This window comes from Hyla sarda (assembly GCF_029499605.1).
Source record: "Hyla sarda isolate aHylSar1 chromosome 1 unlocalized genomic scaffold, aHylSar1.hap1 SUPER_1_unloc_18, whole genome shotgun sequence".
In the NCBI taxonomy this organism is placed as follows: Eukaryota; Metazoa; Chordata; class Amphibia; order Anura; family Hylidae; genus Hyla; species Hyla sarda.
In genome coordinates, this window is record NW_026607579.1 from 147,313 (window position 1) to 169,732 (window position 22,420).

The 22,420-nt window shown below is 46.1% G+C and overlaps 1 protein-coding gene across 1 annotated transcript; it reads right to left on the bottom strand.

Moving 5' to 3' along the window:
* Positions 1 to 20,505: 20,505 nt before the first annotated feature.
* On the bottom strand, positions 20,506 to 21,436 carry LOC130298038 (DNA damage-regulated autophagy modulator protein 1-like). The gene is made up of 2 exons (XM_056550922.1): positions 21,283 to 21,436; positions 20,506 to 21,196 (listed from the first exon to the last, which is right to left on the bottom strand). The coding sequence occupies exons 1-2, from the start codon at positions 21,405 to 21,407 to the stop codon at positions 20,596 to 20,598; spliced, it is 726 nt and encodes a 241-aa protein (XP_056406897.1). The 5' UTR covers positions 21,408 to 21,436; the 3' UTR covers positions 20,506 to 20,595.
* Between the last annotated feature and the right edge of the window lie 984 nt (positions 21,437 to 22,420).

Consider the following 22,420-nt stretch of genomic DNA (forward strand, 5'->3'; position numbering starts at 1 on the left):
AATGAAGATGCCGCACTGCTGCCGGAAACTCACCTCCGGGACGCAGCGCCGCCGGGACCGCATGGAGGACGCCGCTCGCGCCGGGACCGCTCGGGACACTGCTCGGACGGGTAAGTGACGCCGGGGGACGGGTCAGGGACACTTAGCAGAGCGGTGTGTGTCCCGATCCCCGTGATCGGGACTCACACACCGCGCTGCTAAGTATTCTGATAGCGAAACGCTGCTATCAGCTAGTCAGATTTGACCAGCTGATAGCAGCGATCGCTGGGGGGGGTGGGGGATGAAACCCCCCGTGGTCGCATGGTAAGATGGCTGGCTATCAGTGATAGCCACCATCTTACCGGGCGCTGCGGGATGCCGTGAGTAGCGGCAGTAATGTTCATGACGTACCTGTATGTCATGGGTCGGGAACACCTTGCCACCCATGACGTACAGGTATGTCATAGGTCGGGAAGGGGTTAATTGCCTCCAAAATGAAGTTCCTCTGATGTATTTTTTTTCGGTCTTTATGTACCTTAGGTAGAAAATAAACATAAGGTACATTTAGGTTGGGGTTAAATATATGTCATGTTTTTCCCTCTTAACTCCTTGGGGACGGAGCCCATTATAACCCTAAGGACGGGAGCATTTTTTGCAATTCTGATCACTGTCACTTTAAGTATTAATAACTCTGGGATGTTTTTACTTTTCATTCTGATTCCGACATTGTTTTTTCGTGACATATTCTACTTTATGTTAGTGGTAAATTTTTGTCGATACTTGCATCATTTCTTGGTGAAAAATTCCAAAATTCAATGAAAAAATAGAAAATCTTGCATTTTTCTAACTTTGAAGCTCTCTGCTTGTAAGGAAATCAGACATTCCAAATAAATTATATATTGATTTACAAATACAATATTTCTACTATATGTTTGCATCATAAAGTTGGCAGGTTTTTACTTTTGGTAAAACATCAGAGGGATTAAAAGATCAGAAGCAATTTTCCAATTTTTCACAAAATTTTCAAAATCGGAATTTTTCAGGGACCAGTTCAGTTTTGAAGTGGATTTGAAGGGCCTTCATATTAGAAATTCCCCACAAATGACCCCATTATAAAAACTGCACCCCTCAAAGTATTCAAAATGACATTCAGTAAGTTTGTTAACCCTTTAGGTGTTTCTCAGGAATAGCAGCAAAGTGAAGGAGGAAATTCAAAATATTCATTTTTTACACTCGCATGTTCTTGTAGACCCAGTTTTTGACATTTTACAAGGGGTAATAGGAGAAAAAGCCCCCCAAAATTTGTAACCCAATTTCTCTCGAGTATGGAAATACCTCAAATGTGTATGTCAAGTGTTCAGCGGGCGCAGTAGAGGGCTCAGAAGGGAAGGAGCGACAATGGGATTTTGGAGAGTGAATTTTGCTGAAATGGTTTTTGGGGGATATGTTGCATTTAGGAAGCCCCTATGGTGGGGCTTACATGGCATACTATTTTGGAAACTACACCCCTCAAGGCACGTAACAAGGGGTCCAGTGAGCCTTAACACCCCACAGGTGCTTGACGAGTCGGATGTGTAAATGAAAAATAAAAAAATTTCACCGAAGTGCAGTTTTTCCCCCCAAATTTACCATTTTTGCAAAGGGAATGGGAGAAAATGACCCCCAAAATATGTAATCCCATCTCTTCTGAGTATGGAAATACCCCATGTTAGGATGTAAAATTCTCTGCGGATGAACTACAATGCTCAGAAGAGAAGGAGTCACTTTTAGGAAAGTAAATTTTGCTGAAATAGTTTTTGGGGGGCATGTCACATTTAGGAAGCCCCTATGGTGCCAGAAGAGCAAAAAAAAAACATGTGGCACACTATTTTGGAAACTACACCCCTTAAGGATCGTAACAAGGGGTACAGTGAGCCTTAACACCCCACAGGTGTTTAACAACTTTTTGTTAAATTTGGATGTGTAAATGAAAAAAAAAATCACAAAAATGCAGTTTTTCCCCAAATTTTACATTTCTACAAGGGATAATAGGAGAAAATTACCCCCGAAATTTGTAACCCCATTTCTTCTGAGTATGGAAATACCCCATGTGTTGACATCAAGTGCTCTGCTGGCGCACTACAATGCACAGAAGAAGAGGAGTAGAGATGAGCGAACTTTTCAAAAATTCGATTCGGCCGATTCGCCAAATTTTCCCGAAATGTTTGTTTCGATCCGAATTTATTCGCGGCTAATCGATATAAAAAAAAAGGCTATTTCTAGCCTACATACAGCCTCTATAGGGGTATAGAACACTTTGCTGTGTCCTAAAACGCATATGGAGTGTGCTGGGGTAGTGAAATAATACTGTTATTCAGAATAGCATGCAGATTACCGGCATCGCTCTTAGAATCACTGCCGCACAGCAGCACAATTACAGAGCCTGGTGGTGGCATCAGTGTCAGGAGACCATATAGTGACTGAATGATATAGCGTGGACATGTTGGCAGCAAGAGGAGACCATTTAGTGGCTGAATGGACAGCGTGGAGTTGGTTGATGCCACAGTATATATGAAATTTTTGACAAAGATTTCTCATTGGTAGCACCCACTATCCAAAAATGTGAAATTAACACACCCAGGCCCCACCTCTGCGGCATCAGTAACCCATATATTGCCTGAAAGACACAGCCTGGAGTTGGCTGATGCACCAGTACACACCAGGGCTTCACAATCCCCCCTCCAAAATCCACACAATGAGAAATTTTTGTCAAAGATTTCTCATTGGTAGCACCCGCTATCCAAAAATTTGAAATTTCCAGACCAAAACCCCACCTCTGCGGCATCAGGAACCCATATATTGCCTGAAGGACACAGCCTGGAGTTGGCTGATGCACCAGTACACACCCGGGCTTCACAATCCCCTCCAAAAAACAACAAAATTGTAAAAAATTTTAAAGAAATACCTTTGTGTAAGAACAAGCGCATATCCAACAGTTCACAAGACTCGATAATGCAGGATGGTGGACCACCCAAAGACATTCTCCTCAAAAATAATAAACCACACAATGTTTGAGATTTTTTTACAAAAACTAATTCAATATGTTTGTAAGCGCATCTGTCTCCAATAGAGCAGATCACCAAAGGACTTTTTTCGCCCAAAATGATGAAGCAGAGTTAAAGGGGTACTCCGCCCCTGGCATCTTATCCCCTATCCAAAGGATAAGGGATAAGATGTTAGATCACCGCGTTTCCGCTGCTGGGGAACCCGGGGATTGCTGCTGCAGCACCCTGCCATCATTACTGCACAGAGTGAGTTCGCTCTGTGCGTAATGACGGGCGATACAGGGGCCGGAGGAGCGTGACGTCATGGCTAAGCCCCGCATGACATCACGGCCCGTCCCCTTAATGCAAGTCTATGGCAGGGGGCGTGTCGACCGCCACGCCCCCTCCCATAGACTTGTATTGACGGGGGTGGGCCATGATGTCACGAGGGGCGGAGCCGTGACGTAACGATGCTCCGGCCCCTGTATTGCCCGTCATTACGTGCAGAGCGAACTCGCTCTGCGCAGTAATGATAGCGGGGTGCTGCAGCAACGATCCCCGGGGTCCCCAGCAGCGGGACCTCGGCGATCTGACATCTTATCCCCTAATTTCCATTACTGCCACACCACGCTGACTGCCAACCATGCTACCGCCTTGCTGACTCAAGGGCAACCTGCAACTCTCTTCTCCCGATGATGAACCCCCTTCTCCTGAGATCGAGCAATAACAGGTGTGTTGTGCCCTCAGATGTCCGGGGCCGCAGGCGCCCTCCACGCAGGCGCCCTCCACTGAACAGAGTAGGGTATGTCCATCTTTTTTTGTAGCACCCGCAATCCAAACATTTTTAATTCCCAGACCCAGGCCCCACCTCTGGGGCATCAGGAACCCATTTATTGCCTGATTGGCTGAATCATTGGCTGATGCACCAGTACACACAGGGCTTCACAATCCGCCCCAAAATCAACAAAATTGTATACATTTTTTTTTTTAATTTACAACTGCACAAGCGCATATCCAACATTTCAGAAGACTCTATAAGGCAGGACGGTGGACCACCTAAAGACTTTCTTCTCAAAAATAATGAACCACACAATTGTTGATTTTTTTTTTTTTATTGAAATTCCTAGACCCAGGCCCCAACCTCAGCTGCATCAGTAACCCATAGATTGCCTGAAAGACACAGCCTGGTGTTCGCTGATGCACGAGTACACACCCGGGGTTCACAATCCACCCAAAAAACTGCAATTTTTTTTTAAAATTGTCTGACAAAATACCTTTTTGTTAAAACAAGCGCATATACAGCAGTTCAGAAGACTCTATAATGCAGGATGGTGGACCACCCAAAGACATTCTTCTATAATATAATAAACCACACAATATGTTCAATTTTTTTTTTAAATAATTGAAATTTCAAGACCAAGGCCCCACCTCTGCTGCATCAGTAACCCATATATTGCCTAACGGACACAGACTGGAGTTGACTGATGCACGAGTACACCCAAAAAAACGCAAAATTTTATCGAAATTGTCTGACAAAATACCTTTTTTTTTAAAAAAATCAAGCGCATATACAGCAGTCCAGAAGACTCTATAATGAAGGATGGTGGACCACCCAAAGACATTCTTCTCAAAAGTAATAAACCACACAATGTTTGAAATTTGGTTCAAAAAATTATTACATGTGTGTAAGCGCATCTGTCTCCAAAAAATCAGATGACAAAAGGATTCTAATCGCCAAAAATGATTAAGCAGAGTTAATCCCTCTCCATCTATTTATTTATTTTTTTCATAAAAAAATCACACGCAACAAGCGTTCCGTTGTGTAACGGTTAGCATTCTGCAAAATTCAATTTTATTACTGATAAAATTACCAGTAAATTTAACAATAACACTACCCAAGAGTGTTTAATTACCCCATACATTGCACCAGGAGCAGTCAGGAGTAGGTCTCAGCAGTACCCAAGAGGTTTTAATAACCCCTTACCTTGCCCGATCAATTGCGAGATGGAGCAATAACAGGTGTGTTATGGCCTCAGATGTCCTGGGCCGCACCAGCGCTCCACTGAACGGATTAGCGTGTCTCTATCTTTCAAGGACAGGTGCGTGTTGCACGCTGAAACCAGTTCGTGATAGGGATCTGTGATTGCAATTATTTAATCTTAAAACGAGGAATTACCAGTAAGTGAGGGTCATAAGCTGGTGTTTATTAAGTCCTTGCCCTTTGTACACACCGCCCGTCATTATAAGCGATTGTAGTGAGTTGGTTAGTGAGGTCCTCGAATCTAGTGTTGCTCGCGAATATTCTTTTTTTTTTTTTTTATTCACAGTACACATCACAGTGATCATCCCTCTCTGCTTCCAGCTTGTGTTGTGTAAAGAAGGCTCTAATACTACTGTGTGAGACTGGCGTACGAATTTTCGCATATGCTAATTTTCTCATATCCTAATTTTCACATATGCTAATTTTCGCATAAGAGAATTTTCGAATATGCAAATTTAGCGAATATATGATGAATATTCATCCATATATTCGCGAAATATCGCAAATTCAAATATAGCCTATGCCGCTCAACACTACTCGGATCGGCCCAGGCGGGGTAGGAGAAGGCCCTGGCAGAGCGCCGAGAATTTAATGATCATTGTTGAAATTTGCATTAAGCATGTGTTTAGCTACTGCTAAAAATTTAAGGCCCAAGGCCAGAGGCACCAGGGAGGCAAGTAGTTCCTGAAAGACACAGAATGAGTCTGGAACATGCATTTGCAGTACCCAAGAGGTTTTCATAACCCCTTACATTTAAAGATCAATGTTTATATTTGCATTAAGCATGTATTTAGCTACTGCTAAACTTCAAAAAATTATAGGCCCAAGGCCTGAGGCACCAGGGAGGCAAGTAGTTTTTGAAAGACACAGAATGAATCTGGAGCAGTCATTTGCAGTACCCAAGAGGGTTTCATAACCCCTTACATTTGAAGATCAATGTTGACATTTGCATTAAACATGTATTTAGCTACTGCTAAACTTCAAAAAATTATAGGCCGAAGGCCAGAAGCATCAGTTTTCCACATATTAGGAGCATAGTTGTCCCCCAGATTAGGCAGCATAGATGTCCCCCAGATTAGGAGCATACTTGTCCCCCAGAGTAGGCAGCATGGATGTTACCCAGATTAGGCAGCATAGATGTCCCCCAGATTAGGAGCATACTTGTCCCCCAGATTAGGCAGCATAGATGTCACCCAGATTAAGCAGCATAGATGTCCCCCAGATTAGGAGCATACTTGTCCCCCAGAGTAGGCAGCATAAATGTCACCCAGATTAGGCAGCATAGATGTCCCACAGATTAGGCAGCATAGATGTCCCACAGATTAGGAGCTTAGTTGTCCCCCAGATTAGGCAGCATAGATGTCACCCAGATTAGGCAGCATAGCTGTCCCCCAGATTAGGAGCATACTTGTCCCCCAGATTAGGCAGCATAGATGTCCCCCAGATTAGGAGCATAGTTGTCCCCCAGATTAGGCAGCATAGATGTCACCCAGATTAGGCAGCATAGTTGTCCCCCAGATTAGGAGCATAGTTGTCCCCCAGATTAGGCAGCATAGATGTCACCCAGATTAGGCAGCATAGTTGTCCCACAGATTAGGAGCATAGTTTTCCCCCAGATTAGGCAGCATAGTTGTCCCCCAATCAGCGCGGGCCGGTCAGAGCCAATCAAAGGGCCGTATGTGGCAAGCGGGCCGTACAATGCCCAGGTCTGCCCCAGAGGGTTTCATAACCAACCACAATAGAGAAAATTTTGTTGTAGGAGCATGGTCAATCTACTCAGACCCATCTGTCATTGGAGGCTGGAAATCCTGGCTGATCCATCCCTGATTCATCTTGACAAACGTCAGTCTCTCCACATTTTTAGTGGACAGACGAGTTCGCCTTGGGGTGACTATGGCCCCTGCCGCACTAAACACCTGCTCTGATGGCACACTACTGGCCGGGCAGGACAACTTTTCCAGGGCAAATTCCGCAAGTTGCGGCCATAAATCGAGTTTGGCTGCCCAGTAGTCCAGCGGATCTTCAACGGTTGTTGGCAGGGTCATGTCAAGGTAAGCCACCACCTGCTGGTTCAGGTTCTGCTCCATGTCCACCTGCTGCTGATGAGTAACTTCACTATGCGGCTGAAGGAAGCTACTCATCAGCGACTGTAGACTCAGGCTGCTGCTGATTGAGCCGGTACTGCTCCTGCCACCCCTCCCCTCCCCAGCAACCGTGCCAGTGGAAGGTGAGCGCAGAGGGCCCCCCGAGTCAGACCTGCGAGTGGATGGACCATATGACCGATAGGCATCGGCCAACCGACTACGTAGAAGCTCCTTGAAGTAGGTCAGTTTGTCCTCCCTCTCAGTGGGTGTAAAAAAGGCCCCCATTCTGGGCCGGTAGCGAGGGTCTAATAAGGTGGAGATCCAGAAGTCATCGCGCTGACGAATTGTGACAATTTGGGGGTCACTACGCAAGCAACTCAGCATGTATCGTGCCATTTGTGACAGTGACTCGCTGGGACTACCTGCCTCCATCTCCACTGCATACTGCCACGGTGTGTCTGGGTCCTCTCTCTCGCCTCCCTCGTAATAACCCTCCAGCTCCTCTGGCTGCTCCTGCTCCTCCTCTCCTGTCCAATGACCAGAAACACCGGCCATCTCATCCACCGTAAACAGTGCTCCGCTCTGCCCCACATCATCCTCCTCCAGTTCATCCCCCCACAGGACTCATGTAGCCTTCTGATGTAGGCGCAACGTCTCCATTGCCGTGACCAGCCATGTTTGCAATAATTTTTTGGAGTAAATGTAGGAGTGTAATTACGTCATTCATGGCGTAATTCGAGCGACTAACAAAAATGTGGCTTCCTCAAAGGGCCTCAGCAAACGGCAGGTGTCACGTATGAGCTGCCACTCGTTCACATTGAAGTTACACAGGGGAGTACTCCTATCTGCTTGTATCATCAAAAAATCTGTGATGGCTTTTCTTTGTTCGTATAGTCTGTCCAACATATGGAGGGTGGAATTCCAAAGTGTGGCAATGTCACAAATGAGACTATGTTGTGGGATACCGTTCTGATGCTGCAGCTCAAGCGAAGTGTGCTTGGCGGTGTATGAGTGGCTGAAGTGCATGCACAGTTCCCTTGCCATTGTCAGGACGTCTTGCAAATGGGGTGAAGACTTGATGAACTTCTTGACAACCAGATTCAACACGTGTGCCATGCAGGGCGAATGGTTCACACTTCCTTGTCGCAGCGCGGCCACAATGTTCTTCCCATTGTCGGTCACCATGGTTCCCATTTCCAGTTTTCGTGGAGTAAGCCATACTCGGATTTCTTCCCTAATGAACTTTAGCAGTTCCTCCCCTGTGTGCCAAGGCAAACCATGTGAAGGACGGCTTGACACCGCTGTGCCCTACACACGTGGTATGATGAAGGGCCCCCAAGATTTGGATGTGCAGTGGAGGCCGAGGACACGGGGAGGAGGAGGAGGTGCAGACTGTAAAAGGACCAACTGCCTGGGAGCCAGAGCGTGGAGGAGGAAGCGGTGTGACCTGTCCAAGTTCCTGTTGTGGCTGTGCAGGAACAACATTTACCCAGTGGGCCGTGCACTTTTGAACACACCGACAGGCTCAAGGACTGGCCCACCTTCTCTTGTACAAACTTATGCAGGGCTGGTACTGCCTTCTTTGCAAAGAAATGACGGCTTGGGACTCTCCACCGCGGCTCGGCACAAGCCATCAATTCCCTGAAAGCTGCAGAGTCCACCAGTTGGAAAGGGAGGGACTGCAACACCAGCAACTTGGACAGGAGCACATTCAACTTCTGATCTGTTGGATGAGTGGACGCATACTGTTGTCTCTTGGACATGGCTTCGCCGATCGATTGTTGGCGGAATGGCTGACTACGAGCGGAAGAAGCAGGAGCGCAAGAAGGAGGGTTTGACACAATGCTCCCTTCGGCTGAGGTGGTGGAGCCTTGGCTGGATGACGGAGGGAGCGGATGGCCACTGGGTGATGCTGCAGGCTGGACCACTACCTCGGAGCCACGGTTATCCCAGGCCGCTTTATGGTGGTGAATCATGTGTTGATGCAGGGCCGTGGTGCCGAGATTGGGACCCTGGCCACGCTTCACTTTCTGCCCACAGATTTTGCATGTGACTACGCTAAGGTCCTCCGGATTCTTTATGAAGAACAACCACACCGCAGAGTAGCTGATTTTCCCACCCGCAGTTCGCACTATTTCACTGCTATTGGCGCCGTCTCCAGGAACCCCTGTTCCACTACCTCCCTGAATGGTAGCTTGCCACGAAGCAGGTGGTCTCCCCCTGGCACGTTTGGCTCCTGAATTTCCACTACTGCCACCACCACGCTGATTGCCAACCGTGCTACCGCCTTGCTGCCTCATAGACAAAGAGCAAATCTCTTCTCCTGATGATGATGAAGCCCCGGCTTCTGCACCTGGCTCCCAATTGCGATCGGCTTCATCATCATCAAAAGATGTGTGCACGTCACTGATGTCCTCCTCGTGTTCCACAACAGTGTCTGCCTCAGGACCCTGAACAATTGAAACACCGCCTCCCTCGTCATTCTCCTCATCACTACTTGCCCGCCTTGCGGAGCAAGGGACGCATGTCTTCTCACATTCTTGGCTGCCCATTAGATGCTGACTGTCCTCTATTACATCGTCCTCGCTAAATAGTGGAGCTGAACCCAAAGCATGAGATACTTCTTTGGGAGAGGGAACAGCATAGGACAAAGGCAATGGGATTAAGGGGACTGCTCCCGGGCCATGCCAACTGAGGGTTGTGTCTGAGGAACCCACCGACTCTTGACTGGGGTTGTCAGATGTCGCTTGTGATGATGGGGATGAGTGTGCAAACCAATTGACGAGGAGAGATGGGTCGACAACACGACCGCTGGGTGTTAACGGGAGCTCAGGCCTATTGCTGCGACTCCTGCTGCCGCTCGCCCCAAGTCTGCTGCCAACTCTGCCTGACGTATGTAGCCCTCTGCCCCTTCTCTGTGCACGTCCTGGCACTTCCCTGCCTGACATACTTAGTGCGTTTATGAGGATATAGAACAGCTGCAGGCAATCACTTACGGCTGTCCTTTCAAAGTATATAGGCCCTAGACAGAATAACAGTTACTAAATAGTACACTCCTTTGTTGTATGTATGCCCTTTGCAATGATGAGCAAAGTTAAGCATATTTATACGCAGAAAAAAAAAATTGTTGTAAACACCAGCCAGCGTATACTAATGTGTGGAATAGCACTGAATTTAGCACCGAGACAGAAGTACAGGTACTAAATAGTACACTACTTGGTTGTATGTATGCCCTTTGCAATGATGAGCGCACTGTTAAGCGTATTTGTACGCAGGAAAAACTTTTTTTTCTTTAATACACGTTATGTGTGGTATAACACTTAATTTAGCAGAGAGACAGAAAAAAAGGTGGTATATGGTACACTATTTGCTTGTATTTAGACCCTTTGCAATGATAAGGCCACTGTTATGCGTATTTGTACTCAGGAAAAAAAAAATTATTTAATACACCGGTAGGTGTATAACGTGTGGCATAACACTGAATTTAGCACAGAGACAGAAAAAAAGGCAGTATATGGTACGCTATTTGCTTGAATTTAGGCCCTTTGCAATGATAAGGCCACTGTTAACTCCTTAAGGACACATGACGTACCGCTACGTCATGTGTCCCGGTCCTGCGATATAATGCGGGGTTACACGGTAACCCCGCATCATATCGCGGCGGGCCTGGCGTCATAGTGAAGCCGGGACCCGCCGCTAATAGCGCGCGGCACTGATCGCGGTGCCGCGCGCTATTAACCCTTTAGCCGCGCGCTCAAAGTTTAGCTGCGCGGCTAAAAACGAAAGTGAAGGTGCCCGGCTAGCTCAGGGAGCTGTTCTGGATAGCCGCAGTATAATCGCAGCATCCCGAACAGCTGTACTACAGGAGGAAGGTCTCTTACCTTCCTTCCTACAGTCTGATCGCTGATTGAATGCTTCAAGCCTGAGATCCAGGCTTGAGTAATCAATCACCGATTTCACTGATTGTTGCCTTGCAATGGCAAGGCAGCAGTCTGTGAATGAAATCAGCCATTGCAAGTTGATAGCTTGTAAAAAAAAGTGTAAAAAATAAATTAACCCTCTCAGGTATTCCCTTCTGAATTAAAAGTTTGAATCAACCGGCATTTTCTAGTAACAAAATAAAACAGTGTAAATAAAAATAAAAATACACATATGTGGTATCATCGCGTGCGGAAATTTCCGAACTATAAAAATATACCACTTTTTAAACCACACGTTCAATGGCGTACACGCAAAAAAATTCAAAAGTCCAAAATATTGCATTTTTGATCACTTTTTATACCACAAAAAAAGTGAATAAAAAGTGATCAAAAAGTCTGATCAGAGCAAAAATGGTACCACTAAAAACTTCAGATCACAGCGCAAAAAATGAGACCTCATAGCACCCTGAACACAGAAAAATAAAAAAGTTATAGGGATCATAAAATGACAATTTTAAACGTATACATTTTCCTGCAAGTATTCATGATTTTTTTCTGAAGTGACACAAAATTAAACTATATAAGTAGGGTATCATTTTAACCATATGGACCTACAGAATAAAGATAAGGTGTTATTATTGCCGATAAATGTACTGCGTAAGAACAGAAGCCCCCAAAACTTACAAAATAGTGTTTTTTCATCAATTATGTCGCACATAGTTTTTTTTTCCCGTTTCACCGTAGATTTTTGGGTAAAATTACTAATTTCATTACAAAGTAGAATTAGTGATGCAAAAAATAAGTCATCATATAGAATTATAGGTGAAAATTTTAAAGAGTTATGATTTTTTAAAGTTAAAGAGGAAAAATTGAAAATGAAAAAACGGAAAAAGCCCCGGTCCTTAAGGGGTTAAGCGTTTTTTTACGCAGGAAAACCTTTTTTTTTCTTTAATACACCGGCAGGTGTATAACGTGTGGTATAACACTGAATTCAGCACAGAGACAGAGTAAGGCTGGGTCCACACTACGTTTTGTCCCATACGGGAGCGCATACGGCAGGGGGGAGCTAAAAACTCGCGCTCCCGTATGTGACCGTATGCGCTCCCGTATGTCATTCATTTCAATGAGCCGACCGGAGTGAAACGTTCGGTCCGGTCGGCTCATTTTTGCGCCGTATGCGCTTTTACAACCGGACCTAAAACTGTGGTTGACCACGTTTCACTCCGGTCGGCTCATTGAAATGAATGACATACGGGAGCGCATACGGTAACATACGGGAGCGCGAGCTTTTAGCTCCCCCCTGCCGTATGCGCTCCCGTATGGGACAAAACGTAGTGTGGACCCAGCCTAACAGGTGAAAAATGGTAAAAAGGCACTAAAGTCCACACTAATATGACTTATTTCTGAACAGCAGCAGGACCCAACAGTGCAGAACCACAAAAAAAAAAAAAAAAAAACAGGGATTAAACCCTAAATTGCACTCTGTCACACAATTCTGAGCAGCAGAAGATTTGTGGAGAATAAAAACTCAATAGAGCTGAAAAATGAGGAGATAAGATGCTTCAGAAAGTTGAGGCAGCTTGGAGATCTGTATGAGGCAGCTGACAGCTATCTGCCCCTCTCTGCTGCAATGCTCAATAACGTGAATAGGAGGCTTAGCAATCAATGATCCTTCTCAGTGTAACAGCAAAGCACTCTGCACTCCTGCCTTTCCCTAATGCTGATGTGACTAGCAGTTGCAGTGTAACGCTGTGGTATGAGCTATTCACACACATGCAGTCCCGTCCTCTCCATCTGAGTGCATAGATGAAATGAAGAGAGGCAAGATGGCCGCCGATTATTTAGGGCCTGTGACATCACAGGGGTCAGTGAACACTGATAGGCTGCATCTCACATGTGGTTCAGGGTCAGACCGCCTACCTTCATTCCCGCCCTCCCATAATCCCCTGCCCCATGTACTCACATGTGGATCCGCCATCTTAGCTCTCCAATAGCCTGGAACGCTGTAAAATGGAGTTTAATGAAGTGATTCGTGTGATGGAATCGCGGCGATATTCGTATTCGTTGCGAAACGAATTTTTCATGAAATTCGTAACAAATTCGGGTTCGTCAACTTCGATCCGCTCATCTCTAGTCTTAAAGGACATCTGCAGTGCTGGGCAAAAAAACTTTTTTTTACCTCATTTAATAGGTCTTTGAAAGACCTTTCCAACGATGTCTCCCCCATCAAAATTGGCCCAGTCTTTCTCCCGTTATCAGCACACGAATTACGGAGGAGAAGTGAAAATAAAACTACATCTCCCATCATGCCTTGTGCTTACTTCCTGTAAGCTCCTGCCCTCCCCCTGTTCTATCCCCCCGAGCAAATTATTATATTGTAACGCCCACATCTCCCTTCCCTATGCATACACCCTCCCCTTCTGCTCATCTCCCCCTCCCCATGCTGCTCCTGTCCAGTGATGAAGCAGCTGCCTCCGTGCTCACTGTAGTGTGGAGACTGGAGAGTGGAGAGTGAAAGGAAAAATGGTAAAAAAACATAATTGTTTGTCTATAAAACTGTCCTGATAGGGGTCCCTCCATCTTTTTCACAACTACAACTCCAATCATGCCCAGTTATTTTATATGCTGTTCGGGCATGCTGGGAATTCCAGTGGTGCCTCCAGCTGTTGCAAGACTACAAATCCCAGCATGCCCTGTCAGCTTTCTGCTGTATGTGCATGCTTGGAGTTGCAGAGGTGACTCCAGCTGTTGTAAGACTATGTTTGAGTGTATAGAGGAGTTGTAGTTCACCAACACCTCTACTGTATCAGGAGACTCCTGGGAGTTGTAGTTCACCAACACCTCTATTGTACCTCTGTAGTCTCCTGGGTGTTGTAGTTCACCAACACCTCTATTGTATCAGGAGTCTCCTGGGAGTTGTAGTTCACCAACACCTCTATTGTATCTCTGTAGTCTCCTGGGTGTTGTAGTTCACCAACACCTCTATTGTATCTCTGTAGTCTCCTGGCTGGGAGTTGTAGTTCACCAACACCTCTATTGTATCTCTGTAGTCTCCTGGGGGTTGTAGTTCATCAACACCTATATTGTATCTCTGTAGTCTCCTGGGAGTTGTAGTTCATCAACACCTCTATTGTATCTCTGTAGTCTCCTGGGAGTTGTAGTTCACCAACACCACTATTGTATCTCTGTAGTCTCCTGGGAGTTGTAGTTCACCAACACCTATATTGTATCTCTGTAGTCTCCTGGGAGTTGTAGTTCACCAACACCACTATTGTATCTCTGTAGTCTCCTGGGAGTTGTAGTTCACCAACACCTCTATTGTATCTCTGTAGTCTCCTGGCTGGGAGTTGTAGTTCACCAACACCTCTATTGTATCTCTGTAGTCTCCTGGGGGTTGTAGTTCATCAACACCTATATTGTATCTCTGTAGTCTTCTGGGAGTTGTAGTTCATCAACACCTCTATTGTATCTCTGTAGTCTCCTGGGAGTTGTAGTTCACCAACACCACTATTGTATCTCTGTAGTCTCCTGGGAGTTGTAGTTCACCAACACCTATATTGTATCTCTGTAGTCTCCTGGGAGTTGTAGTTCACCAACACCTCTCTTGTATCTCTGTAGTCTCCTGGGTGGGAGTTGTAGTTCACCAACACCTATATTGTATCTCTGTAGTCTCCTGGCTGGGAGTTGTAGTTCACCAACACCTCTATTGTATCTCTGTAGTCTCCTGGGAGTTGTAGTTCACAAACACCTCTATTGTATCTCTGTAGTCTCCTGGGAGTTGTAGTTCACAAACACCTCTATTGTATCTCTGTAGTCTCCTGGGAGTTGTAGTTCATACACCAGTGTTTCCCAACCAGGGTGCCTCCAGATGTTGCAAAACTACTACTCCCAGCATTCCCTGGTTGGGAAACACTGGCATACACACACACACACACATAACAGGGACTACAACTCCCAGCATGTGTCATTCAGTAGTCCCCCCCCCCCATCTCACACACAGAATCATCTCCAGTATGATATTTATTCCCTGTATACACCACCAGCCCGTGCAGTGTAATATGTCTCCTTCACACACACGTCCTCCCCCCTCCCTGCTCTGTGGTTTGCTCTGTGTTTCCCCCATGAAAACTTGAATCCTCCCGGTGATAAGTGAGGTCCTATGTAGACAGAGCAGGGGAGGGGGGAGGAGCTGTGGACGTCCTCATTCTCCCCCTGCTTGAATCTTACAGATAGGGGCGTTTCTGAGGATGAGCCTATGGCTGCCTCAGAAAGCACCCGCTCATGCATATGCATAAGCAGGGAGGAGCTGACAGAGGCTAGGGGGAGCACAAACACTGCTGGGAGGAAGAGATCTCCGTCCCCAAGATGGCGGCTGCAATGTAATGAATAGGGGACGGACGCAGGACTACTGGGCTATGCTGGCAACTCTAATATCTCAGAAACGGCTGCATATAGGTAAATAGGACTAATTGACTGAATTGTATAACTTTTGTTTGGGGAACATTTGGGCAGGGATTTTTGACCACTACAGTTGTCCTTTAAGGCTAACTGGACCCCTTGTTACGTGCCTTGAGGGGTGTCGTTTCCAAAAAGGTATGCCATTTGGGGGTTTTCTGCTGTTCTGGCACCATAGGGGCGACATGCCCCCCAAAAACCATTCCAGCAAAATTCACTCTCCAAAATCCCATTGTTGTTCCTTCCCTTCTGAGCCCTCTACTGCGCCCGCTGAACACTTGACATACACATATGAGGTATTTCCTTACTCTAGAGAAATTGGGTTACAAGTTTTGGGGGGCTTTTTTTCCTATTACCCCTTGTAAAAATTCAAAAACTGGGTCTACAAGAACATGCGAGTGTAAAAAATGGAGATTTTGAATTTCCTCCTTCACTTTGCTGCTATTCCTTTGAAACATCTAAAGGGTTAACACACTTACTGAATGTCATTTTGGATACGTTGAGGGGTGCAGTTTTTATAATGGGGTCATTTATGTGGTATTTCTAATATGAAGGCCCTTCAAATCCACTTCAAAACTGAACTGGTCCCTGAAAAATTCCGATTTTGAAAATTTTGTGAAAAATTGGAAAATTGCTGCTGAACTTTGAAGCCCTCTGATGTCTTCTAAAAGTAAAAATATGTCAACTTTATGATGAAAATATAAAGTAGACATATTGTATTTGTGAATCAATATACCGTATTTATCGTCGTATAACACGCACTTTTTAGGCTAAAATTTTTAGCCTAAAGTCTATGTGCGTGTTATACGCCGATACCGCCCCAGGAAAGGCAGGGGGAGAGAGGCCGTCGCTGCCCCCTTCTCTCCCCCTGCCTTCCCTGGGGTCTAGAACCCTGCTGCCGGCCCTTCTCACCCCCTGGCTATCGGCGCCGCTGCCCGTTCTGTCCCCCTGACTATTGGTACCGGTGCCGGTAGCCAGGGGGAGAGAAAGGGCAGCGGCACCCATTGCCGGCGCCGCTGCCCCGTTGCCTCCCCCCATCCCCGGTGGCATAATTACCTGGGTCGGGTCCGCGCTGCTGCAGGCCTCCGGCGTGCGTCCCCTTCATCGTTGCTAGGCGCTGCACGGCGCGGCGCATGACGTCAGTGCGCCGCACCGTGCATAGCAACAACGCAGGGGACGCACGCCGGAGGCCTGCAGCAGCGCGGACCCGACCCAGGTAATTATGCCACCGGGGATGGGGGGAGGCAACGGGGCAGCTTCTTTCACCCTGGCTATCGGCGCCGGCAATGGGGCGCCGGTACCGATAGTCAGGGGGACAGAACGGGCAGCGGCGTCGATAGCCAGGGGAAGAGAAGGGCCGGCAGCAGGGCTCTAGACCCCAGGAAAGGCAGGGGGAGAGAAGCGTTGCGTGGTATACCCCGATAAATACGGTATAATTTATTTGGAATGCCTGTTTTCCTTACAAGCAGAGAGCTTCAAAGTTGGAAAAATGCGGAATTTTCAATTTTTTCATTAAATTTTTACATTTTTCACCAAGAAATGATGCAAGTATCGACAAAAATTTACCACTAACATGAAGTAGAATATGTCACAAAAAACTATCTCGGAATCAGAATGAAAAGTAGAAGCATCCCAGAGTTATTAATGCTTAGGCTGGGTTCACGCTGTGGAATTTCTGGGCAGAATTTCTGCCGGAGATCAAGATGGCAGCACTAGGACCCCGCAGACTGCATTGTCGTCCCCATAGATGTCAATGCATTTTTGAGCAGATCTCCCAAAAGATCCACCCAAAAATGCATTGCGATCTATGGTGACGGCAATGCAGTCTGTCCGGTCTTAGTGCCGCCGTCTAAATCTCCAGCAGAAATTCTTCCCAGAGATTCCATAGTGTGAACCTAGCCTTAAAGTTACCGTGGTCAGATGTGCAAAAAATGGCTGCGTCCTTAAGGTGAAAATGGGCTGGTTCCTTAAGGGGTTAAACCCCACTGGCACTTGACAGATCTTTGGAACAGTGGGCTGTACAAATGAAAAATTTTCATTTTTCATTTTCACAGACCACTGCTCAAAAAATCTATCAGACACATGTGAGGTTTAAATGCTCATTGCACCTCTTTTTAGGGGTGTAGTTTCCAAAATAGGGGTCAGATGTAGGGGGGGGGGTCACTGTTCTGGCACCATGGAGGCCTAAACGCACACGGCCTTCAATTTCAGCCATATTCTCTCTCCAAAAGCCCAATGGCGCTCCTTCTCTTCTGAGCCCTGTAGTTCACCCGCAGAGCACTTTACATCCACATGTGGGGTATTTTCTGACTCAGAAGAAATGGGGTTACAAATTTTGCAGGGCTTTTTCTCCTATTACCCATTGTGAAAATGATAAAATTGGGGTAACATCTGCATTTTAGTAAAAAAATTTTAATTTTTTTTAATTTTCACCTCCAATTTGTCAAACACCTGTGGGATGTTAAGGCTCACTATACCCCTTGTTACTTTACGTGAGGGATGTAGTTTTCAAAATGGGGTCACATGTGTTTTTTTTTTATGTTTATGTCAGAACTGCTGTGACTTTAGGCCTCAAATGTATATGGTACACTCTCCCTTCTGAGCCATGTTATGCGCCTGCAGAGCACTTTGCGTCAAAATATACAATTTTTTTTTCCTTTTACCTCTTGTGAAAATTAAAAGTATAGGGCAACACCAGCATGTTAGTGTAAAAAATGTAATTTGTTTACACTAACATGCTGGTGTAGACCCCAAATTTACCTTTTCTTAAGGGGTAAAAGAAGAGAAAAAAAATGTGTAACCCATAACTGTTCCCTTGAAATATGAGAGGGCTCCAAAGTGAAAGAGCACCATGCGCATTTGAGGCCTAAATTAGGGATTTGCATCCACCACCAAATTACCCTGCGGCAGTGCTTCCCAAATTGGGTGTCTCCAGCTGTTGCAAAACTCCCAGCGTGCCAGGACAGTCAATGGCTATGCCGATGTTCTGGCCCCTGTATCACCCGTCATGACGCACAGAGCAAGTTTGCTGACAGCAGGGTGCCGCAACCAAGATCACAGGGGTCCTCTGGAGAGGGGATAAGATGTCTAGGTGCGTAGTACCCCTTTAAGAGGGAAAAACATGATATATATTTAAAATCAACCCAAATGTACCTTATTTTTATTCTCTACCTAAGGTACATAAAGACCGGAAAAAAAAAATCCCCTTGTTGTCCGATAGTTGCCTGATGTTTATCTGAATATATAGACCATCAGTTACAGAAATGTGGGGTCTCTTTACCAGCATACCTCAGAGATAAAGGGCATTTATTAACCCTATTGAGAGATATCATACGGGAAGAGGACTATATGTGGGCAACACTAGATGTTGCTTCATTATATAGTAATATACCACATGACAGAGGAGTGGAAGCTGTGTCATCTTTTTTAGTGGAAGATCCCTTGATGCCCATACATCAGAGGAACTTCATTTTGGAGGCCATTAAAGGAGTAGTCCAGTGCTGAAAAGCATCCCCTATCCCAAGGATAGGGGATAAGTTTCAGATTGCGAGGGGTCCGACCGCTGGTGGGCCCCCGCGATCTCCTGTATGGGGCAATGGCTCGCTGGCCAGATAGCGCGTTTTGACCACCAGACGAAGCGGCAGCCGACACGCCCCTTCAAAAAAAGCGCTATGGCAGAGCCAGAGATTGCCAAAGGCAGAGCTGCATCAGTCCCCCCAAAAATGTGAGTTCCTGGATTTAAATATCTATATTCCGGATGGCTGTTTGCATACTGCCACCTATTTTGAGAAGGTGGATGCAAACAGCTACCTCGACTTTAACAGTTGCCATCGGAAACAATGGAAGAAGAACATTCCATTCGGTCAAATGAAAAGAATCTGATAAATTTGATTCTGGTTTTCTAACCCGACCCGAATATAATCCGAGGCCCCTAATTTCACCCCAAAAACCCAGGAAAAGTTATTGACTCGATTGTAAGCCTAGGGTGGGAAATACATCAACCCCCCATGTAATCATCCAGACCCCCGTCATCATCCCACCCCCTGCATCATCACCGCCTGTCAATCCCTTCATTAGTGGTCTTCAACCTGCGGACCTCAAGATGTTGCAAAACTACAACTCCCAGCATGCCCGGACAGCCATCGGCTGTCTGGGTATGCTGGGAGTTGTAGTTTTGAAACCTCTGGAGGTCCGCAGGTTGAAGACCACTGCGGCCTTCTTCATCATCCCCCTCCCCTTCATCATCATCCCCCCCCCCCTTCATCATCACCGCCTGTCAATCCCTTCATCAGTGGTCTTCAACCGGCGGGCCTCCAGATGTTGCAAAACTACAACTCCCAGCATGCCCGGACAGCCATCGGCTGCGGCCTTTGTCATCATCCAGCCCCCCCCCACCTTTTTGTTTTGTACTCGCCTCCCCTCGGCAGGAAGTTAGGGTGAGCTGGTCCTAGTGATGTTGCCCTGACGACGATGCACAGGGACATTGTGCATGAACGTCCCTGTGCGTCGTCATCAAGGCAACGTCACTAGTCCGGGACCGGACCCGAAGCGTGGAAAAGAGGGCCCCCTGGTGAAAATGGACAGCCCGCAACGACTAACCCTCCCCACCGGATGGTCCCTGCACCATAGAGGGCCAAAACCAGCTAACCCTTCCTTCCCACCGAGGGGAGGTGAGTACAAAACAAAAGGAGGGGGCTGGATGATGACGAAGGCCGCAGTGGTCTTCAACCTGCGGACCTCCAGAGGTTTCAAAACTACAACACCCAGCATGCCCGGGCATGCTGGGAGTTGTAGTTTTGCATCATCTGGAGGTCCGCAGGTTGAAGACCACTGAGAAGGGATTGACAGGCGGAGAGATCACTCTAGTATAAGCTGAGGGGGGCATTTTCAGCACGAAAAATGGTGCTGAAAAACTCGGCTTATACTCGAGTATATACGGTAGGTATTACACGTCACACACCAATATTTTTCTTTTATGTTTTTTATTTTTTTTGTATAGGTAATATTACCAGCTCATATTATTTTTTTTATGGTTTTTCCGTGTCCTGTGCAGTATCTCTCCCAGAAGTCCACTTGATGGCCCACGTGGTGGTCTACACCCCGAAGTCATCAATTCTTACTCTAAGAGAGAGTTTGCAGCTGTTCCTGGAGACGGTTAACATTAACCTCTGCATGGTGGAATAATAGGTCACGATGTTTATCAGGATCAGTAGAAGCATCACCCACTCGATGATTATGGTGGTGATTTCACGGATCTCGTCCCAGTCTTCATCATCATAGAATAATTCCTGTAATGTTTTATATCCAAAGTAGAAAATTGCGCAGGTAAAAGCCAGGCCACAGCAGGTGCATCTACTATGGTGGATGACTTTCTTTGCTCCTGGTAATTTATACATCTGGATGGACTGCCCAAGGTAGTATAAGGCTTCACATGTAATGGAAATTACCATGCTGACAAAGTGTATCCTGGGATATTCTTCGGGGGACAATACATGCATGACAGCTGTACCAAAACAGGAGGCCCACACAATGGCGAGCAGGATCCTCTGGATCAGGACCTGATGACCCCTGAACTCTTCAGTATGCATAACCATATACTTATAAATAAGAAAGGTTAGTACCAAAGTGCCAATGGATGTCCCTATGAAACCAATTCTCAATAATATGTTTTCAGGAAAGAAATTTCCCACGTCACTGTGAAGGAAAAGAAACCAATGTTATTGTGGATATTTCCTCACTCCCAACCCATGAAATGAGAATCTTGTGCTTGTTTATCTTACCTGATGTGCATCAGTGGCGAGGCGGCATGGCCGAGGACGACCGTCACGATGTAGCTGGTGGCAAGCCAGGCCGCACACCAAAACGCCAACAGAAGGGGGACGAACCCCAAACCTTTTAGCTCCATCTCAGTCAAGAAGAAGAAATAGAAGTTGCTAATCGCACTGTACCAATCTACAGAATGAAGGCTCGGGCGGCTGTCAGTGGAATGTCAGGACTCCAGCTGTCTATGACATCACATGTCTGATGTCACGATGACTGCTTGTTTCTTAGAGCTGCCATGATTTAGTATCTGCTATGGACAGAACCTGATGTTTCTACTATGGACCTTACAGACCCCAGAACCCAAGTAATTAGTGCAGGGGCTCCATTTTGATCATCTCATATTTCACATTATTTGAGTTCCAGGGCTCGGATACATTTGCACCCTCTATAGCAGTGGTCTCTAAGCTGTGAACCCCCAACCGCTGCAAAACCACAACTCCCAGCATGCCCGGACAGCAACTTTGCATAAGGAAATAGTCTAATTAAACTTTTCTTATATATAGACTCCCTGGCATCTCCAAGGATAAGCATCTAAGGGTCTCGTTCGATCTTAATGTTATACCTTTTTTCAATAAGATCGATGATTCCAAAATGTATGAATATAGGAATAATTCCATATAAGATACAAAAAGTTTCCATTTCTGGAAAATTTTCTGAGTTGCCTAAAGCAACCAATCAGATTGCTTCCTTCATTTTTCAGAGGTCTTTTCAAAAATGAAAGAAGCAATCTGATTGGTTGCTATGGGCAACTGCATAACTCTTCCTCTACACTGGTTTGATGAATCTCCCCCATAGAGAGAGATTTATCAAAACCTGACCAGTGGAAAAGCTGCTGAGATGCCCATAGCAACCAATCAGATTGCTTCTTTTATTCTTGAAAAAGCCTATGAAAAATTAAAGAAGCGATCTGATTGGTTGCTATGGGCAACTCAGAAACTTTTCCTCTGGACAGGTTTTGGGTTTTGATAAATCTTCCTCTATGGGGGAAATTCAGCAAAACCAGTGCAGAGGAAGAGTTGTGCTGTTGCCCATAGCAACCAATCAGATTGCTTCTTTCATTTTTGAAAAGGCCTCTGAAAAATGAAGGAAGCAATC